The sequence below is a fragment of the Delphinus delphis genome, chromosome 2, assembly GCF_949987515.2.
Source record: "Delphinus delphis chromosome 2, mDelDel1.2, whole genome shotgun sequence".
Classification (NCBI taxonomy): domain Eukaryota; kingdom Metazoa; phylum Chordata; class Mammalia; order Artiodactyla; family Delphinidae; genus Delphinus; species Delphinus delphis.
This window is the reverse complement of record NC_082684.1, coordinates 76,807,136-76,813,760: the sequence shown is the minus strand read 5'-3', so window position 1 is coordinate 76,813,760 and position 6,625 is coordinate 76,807,136. Positions and strand designations below refer to the sequence as shown.

Sequence of the window (6,625 nt, the reverse complement as noted above, 5' to 3'; positions counted from 1 at the left end):
ATTAAAACACATGCAGAGTTTATGGTTTAATTCGGTAGATTTTTTTTATTAAAGCAGAATAAAAAGATCCCAGCTCACCAATACTGAAAGGATAAATGCATTTCACTCAAGGCATGACCCCATGTCCACAATTCAGGTGCGCCTCAGGGAGAACCAGCATCAGTGCCTCTGCGAGAGGAGACGAGGGGGCGGCCGGCTCAGATGCTGGTCTCAGGTTATTCATCATATCTCTGGATATTAACTGGCCCCATGTCATCACAAGTGACGACAATAAACCCCTCTGTGGGGGAAATGTGGTAGCTGCAGGCAGGATATCTGGTGCCTTCAATGAGCTTGCAGACTGTCATTTTGAACTTGGTCTCACTCTGGAAGCAGAGAAGGGTGGAATGGTTTTGGCAAGACACCTTCCTGAGAGAATTGCAAACACTGTTGATATTTCGAGGCCTCTCATGGACGAAGACATGCTCCTTTTTGCAGGTGTTGTTGGCTTCCTTGATGAGTCTTTGTATGATCATGTGGTTGCAGTACCTTACAGGAACGTCACTCTGAGGGTAGTCCACGTGCAACTGCTCTAAGGTTGCCGCCATTACTTCCTCATCCAGCTCATTTTCCCAGAATAGAAGCAGCAGGAAAAGTATCACCATTAGTATTACCAGGGGTATGAGGTCCTTCACATCTTTTGCTCTAACTCCTATAGAGTAAGAGGAGGCAGAAAATATCAGGGGGTAATCAGATTCCTCCAGCACCATCCCCTGACTTTGCTCCCCTAGCCTTTGATATTTTATTTCCTTCTCTCTGTTGGTGAAAATCATGCTAACCCTGCAAGGTCCAGCTGGAGGTCCAGCTCCCCAAGAAAGCCGTTTCTGACCATTTCAGCTCTCAGAGTTTGGCACTGAACTGTTCTCTAATTTTTCCTGTTGTATTGTGTTTGTTGGCCTCCACAGCGCCTTAACAGTCAGTATCTCATCTCCTATTTCTCCTGAATCCCTCAGAATGTTTAACATGGAGCAAAACATACGGAAGGTATTAAAAGTACCCTTGTCTGATTGTTTTATTCATATTGCTGAATGACTTTCTTTCCCATGATTGTTTTAACCTTGATCCCACCAAATTCAATATGCGTTTAGCGCTTTCTATTAATCCGTTCTTCCCAGTTCCTTCCTAATCTCTCCCTCTGTCAGTCCTACTTGGTTCTGCGCTACATCCTCTCACCTTTCCTTTTTGCTGTAACTCTCACAGGTAACATATCCTTGTGATCATGGATCCAAGAAAGTCCTTTGTGTCTCGCTGTTCCCAGACAATAACTGGTAGGGTGCCAGCTGTGTGTGGGGAGGCCAAGGGGAAAAAGCAGAAAGGGAGGAGCCTGTAGGAGGGGAGTGTGCTTGGCTGCCAGCGGGAAGAGAAGTTACTTTCAGAGGGACAGTTGGGTAAGGCAGGTCCTGAATGTGTCCTCACTAAACAAGCGTTGACATTTCAAAACATTTATTATAGTCCTGAAGTGTGCCAGATGCAGTACTGTTTATTTTCCAAATTTTCATCGGTCCTTACTACAAACCTGTGAAGTAGCTGTTATCTCCATTTCATTAACGAAGAAATGAGTTGCAGAAAGTTTCAGGTAGAGATGTGAGATGGCAAGAGTAATAAAAATCTCACTTTCTCAATGCTTAACCCTTGAACTCCAGTTTCAGCAAGTTTCAGTCCCACGTGGTGTCCAGGACAGGGCAGAAACAATCCCCTGACGTTAACATTAGTCTTGATAAAGCCCCGGACTCCTGGCAAGTATGGCAATGGTTTCCAATCTCTGCTGAACATTGGAATCTCCAAGGCATTTTTTAATGCCACCTTGAGGCATTCTGCTTTAATTAGTGTTGGGTAAGACCTGGGAGTTGAGATTATTAAAAGCTTTCCCAGTGACTCTAATATGCAGCAAAATTTGAGAACCACTGAATTATAGTATACTTGGGAGACCTACATGGAAAATTAGTAGATGAGGGCTTGGTAAAAGATAGTGAGTGGCTCAAGGTATTGAAACAATAGAATTCTTTTTGTTGCCAACATCTCCCAGTCTTTGATATAGGCATGGAAAAAATGGACTTAATTGTACTATTTCTTGCTCTGAAATGATTTCTTTTTTGGAAAGACAGCTACATAGCCTCCTTTGTATGTATCTGTGTCTTTCTAATTGTCAACTAGAAAGCTATTTGGGGGTTAAAACTTGTCTGGGAAAGACAGAGAATCCTAGAAAAGACTTCAAAGAATGTGTCTCTTTGTATGCAACAAAAACAAAAGCATAATTCAAGACCATGAAAATGAACAAGCAGGAGGTGATTATTTACTTTCCAGAAACTTTCATTCTGGTTGTCCTTTCACAATTCAAACTGCTCTGTTATGGATATGTGTGGCAAAAATGCCACAACGTTATAAGTGCATAGTTACTAACTGTTGACACATTTTTCAATTAACGGATTTTGATTTGCACACCATCTTGCAAACACATTTCCATTGTATAAAAAGAACTCTTTCTACATATTGTAACATGTTCAATATTTCCTTCCAGGACTTCCAAGCAACCAAATTACAGATGTTATACTAAGTTTACAGGCAAGGAATCAACCCTTGTTACAAAATTTATCCTCAACTGAGGCAACTCAACCTACCTCTACATTTCAGAGTTTTACCCTCCTGAAATAGAGTTGAGACTGGTTTCAAATGTTTAATAGTGCTGGCAGCCTCGGAGAAAACATTTATAATGCCTAAAACCAACTAAGGATTAACATCTAGAGATAAGGGTTTCCTCCATATCAACAATAAAAAGACACAAAAACTCCAGAGGAGAAAAGATTGTCAAAAGTTATAAAAAGTCAATTTCAGAAGAGGAAGCGAAAATGGATGACGAACAATGCTTAACTTCGTCAGTAATCAGATAAATGGAAATTAACATAACCAAAAGATATCGATTTATAACCATTGGATTATCAACAATTAGAAAATCTAATATCAAGTGCTGGAAAATATGTTACTGGGCAGGAGAATTGGTGTAGTGATATTGGAAACTAATCTGGAAGTATTTGGCAAAATTATAAATGGGTATAATCTGAGACTTTGTAAGCCTGTCCCGGGCATAGACTTCAACATAGTTCTTCCAGATGGAGTACGTGCAGGGATGTTCATCATGGCATAACTGGTGGCAGAAAAGAGCTAAAGGTAACTGAAATGTCCCTCATGAAGGGGATGGACAGGTAAACATGTGTTACATACATAAAATAAAATAGTATAAAACAGCTTCAAATAATGCACTAGCTTTACAAAGGCTATTTGGTGTGGTGTGAAAAAAAGAAACAATGAAAATCATTTCCAGTTGATTTAAATTGAAAACACGCATGCTCCAAAATAATACAAAAAATTTTCCAAGGACATACAATATTTAAGTAGGATGGAAGAACGTGGATTAAATACTCTAAGACAGATGCCCATGAGGATGAGAGAAATAGAAGCAGGGATAAGGAATAAAAAGGGAAAAATAATAAAATTGAATAAAACAAAAGAGAGGCCTAGCATGGGCCATAAACAGAATATGATCAACTCAATTCTGCACACCTGAAGAGGGAAGGGAGGAAAGAAGAAAAGAGGGAAAGAAGGAAGGAAGGGGATGGAGGGGAAAGAGGAGGAAGAGGTGGAGAAGGGGAGGAAGAAACTGGGCCTATTATCAGATGACTGCATTTGACCTAAAGTTCCCACCACCCTCCCTTTGCTAAGCCTCAAGTCACCCTCAGGAGACTGCAGGAGGCAGGTAGCGGCTGGAGACAAATATTCGTGCCAGGATGTAAAACAACATTAGTAATTCCCCTCACCACTCATTTTGTCAAATTAATAAGCTCTCCTCCAGGACTGCTAGAAACCCACCCAGCTCCAGTATTGTCTGAGACTAGGCAACGGCCTCAAAGGGACCGCAAAGGAAGCGAACACTCACTCTGGATGCCTTCAGCTGCCACGTATGATGTTCGACCATGCTGAGGCCACCAGTGGAGAGAACACATGGAGGGAGAGAAATTCTCAAAGAGCTCCGGCTGCTTCGGTGCCTTCAGAAAACTGTGGAGGTTATTCTGTCCTGCAGAGGTGGTTGGCTACACTTGCAAGACTTCTACGGTTGCCCCATGCCACGCTCACCTTAAAGTCACGCAGCAGATTGTAGTTTCCCCAAAATGGCCACAAAATATTTTCTATCCCACAGTCTCTTCCAGAGCCGTACCACTCCCTTAGCAAGAGGTAGAGTCCCTGTCCTTTCCTGAGAACCTGGGTGGGCCTCTGTTTGCTCCCACTTACACAGCATGGCATGACCTCTGAGCTGTGGTCACACAGCTTCCACTGGGCTGTGGTTCTCCTAGGATGTTGTCTCTGGGGGTCGCGTAGAAAGAAGTCTGACTGTGTCGAGGCCACACAGGGAGAAGCCACAGAGAGAGAGAGAGATGCCCAGAATGCTCCACCTGTTTCAGCTCCCTGTGAATAAAACCACCCGCGAGGCCTCGAGCAAGAACTGCCCAGCTGAGCTCAACCTCCAGATTCAGGAGCAAATGAGTGTTGTTATCGTTTTCGGCCACCATTTGGGGGTCATCTGTAAAGCAGCCATAGACAACCAGACTAGAGGGCTCACCACTCTGACACATGTCCCCAAGCAAATCCAATTCCACCGCGTTTTAGCAAATAATAGATACCACTGACGTTTTCTTGGTTATAGAGTACAGGTTGTCTCGCAAACAAGACAAAACTAGTTTTTAAAACCTCCATCTGAGATAAAACCCCCCAAGTTCCTTTTTAACTCCCCCATCTTTCTCCATCTCTGCCCTGAGAGCCTCCCTTCTCCGTGGTGCCAGCTCCTCTGTGTCTCCTGGATTCCACCTGCCCCTCTGTGCCCCCTACCTTCCCATCAATCACCCTGTGACCAAAGAAAGACCCTTCCTGAGCACCGAGTCACTTAAAAACTGAGTGGAGTATTGTAAATAACAAATATTTTGCTACCCAGCTGGTATAGATCTTATTCTACAAACTCGGGCAAGAATATTGGCTTCACCTTATTGCTTCTATATCAAATTAAAACTAATTCTAGGTCTTTTGCCCTACAAATCTGGGGAGAAGTTCAACTTGGTCGTTATTACAGTTTCCCTTTCCTCCCCAGGGACCCCGGGGGATCTGGAAGGATACTGTCCTTGCTCCTTCCCACTATGGAACCTGTATTAGGCAACAGCACTAACTGGGGGACAAACATTCTAATTAGCTTCCCTTATAAAAACTCCTCGAGTACAGGGTTCAGATTCAGGATCTCGATTCATGGTTGTACTAAGACTTGATTTCCTCAGTACTGACTCTATGGGATTTTTGTCACCTACTGTAAGGAACTTTTATCATTCACATGTTATTCCATTCAATGCATATTTATTGAACACCTACCTATGCCAGACACTATTCTAGACACTTGGGACACATCAGTGAAAAGACAAAGATCCCTATCCCCCAACTGACTCTAAATCAATCCCTGAATATGAAAGTTGATAATTAAAATATAAGAATTGCACATTTATTCTGCCTAGCCCATAGGAACTATATTTCAGGGTAACCAAAGAGCTTTCATGTGGTAAGGGAAAGTTCTTCTTTAGAGAAGAATAATAACTAATAGATATGAAAAGAATGATAAAATTTTTAAAAGTCGCCATTTTATAATCATTTATGAAATTATTAAGTCAGGCAAAATTTATTTGGTAGGTCGTAAAACCATTAGGAGAGAGGCTTATGGGAAACTTTGCAATGGAAGAGCTGGATGCCACCCCCTAGGTATTCAGAGAAGTGAAGAGCTAGTTATTATGTGCCTTTTAATATGATGCCATAGGAAGTACACAGCATTGTTCAGGAAGTATCCTTGCCAAACAATTGAATCTAAATTAATTAAGCCCTAGATTTAACTTCCAGTGTATAGGAAATAAAGGGAAATGAGGCACATGTTAAATAATACCTCAAGGAAGCAATAAAACAAACCCAGATGGTGAGACATTCTGCAAGATACCCAACAAGTTTTTCAATTGGTAAGTGGCACGGAAACAAAGAGGGAGAAACTGTTATAGATGAAAAGAATCTTCAGATTTGGAATCTTACTGGAATTTATTATTATTTTTTTTTGGCGGTACGCGGGCCTCTCACTGTTGTGGCCTCTCACGTCGCGGAGCACAGGCTCTGGACGCGCAGGCTCAGCGGCCAGGGCACACGGGCCCAGCCGCTCCGCGACATGTGGGATCTTCCCGGACCAGGGCACGGACCCGTGTCCCCTGCATCGGCAGGCGGGCTCTCAACCAACTGCGCCACCAGGGAAACCCTCAGCACCACTCTTAAGACAGAAGTTTGGAAGTACCTCTGGGTTGAGATCTGCTCTCCTTCCTCCCTGTTCAGTTTCAATAAGAAGCCCCCCAAACTATCTTCATCTACTACCCTGGTGTGGACAACAGTCAGAAGATAGATAGCCCAAGCTTCTTTCTAACCTTGGAAGTGGAGCTTGCCCATGAGGAAATTCATGCTGGTTGCCACAAACTCTCAGGCATTCGATGTAAGCCCATGTATCAAGAAATATCTCTGACTGCTG

At 42.8% G+C, this 6,625-nt stretch overlaps 1 protein-coding gene across 1 annotated transcript; it reads right to left on the bottom strand.

The window, feature by feature from the left end:
• Positions 1 to 215: 215 nt before the first annotated feature.
• LOC132418408 (probable inactive ribonuclease-like protein 12) lies at positions 216 to 749 on the bottom strand. The gene has a single exon (XM_060002233.1). It carries the CDS (start codon positions 747 to 749, stop codon positions 216 to 218), a length of 534 nt encoding a protein of 177 aa, XP_059858216.1.
• Positions 750 to 6,625: the final 5,876 nt, after the last annotated feature.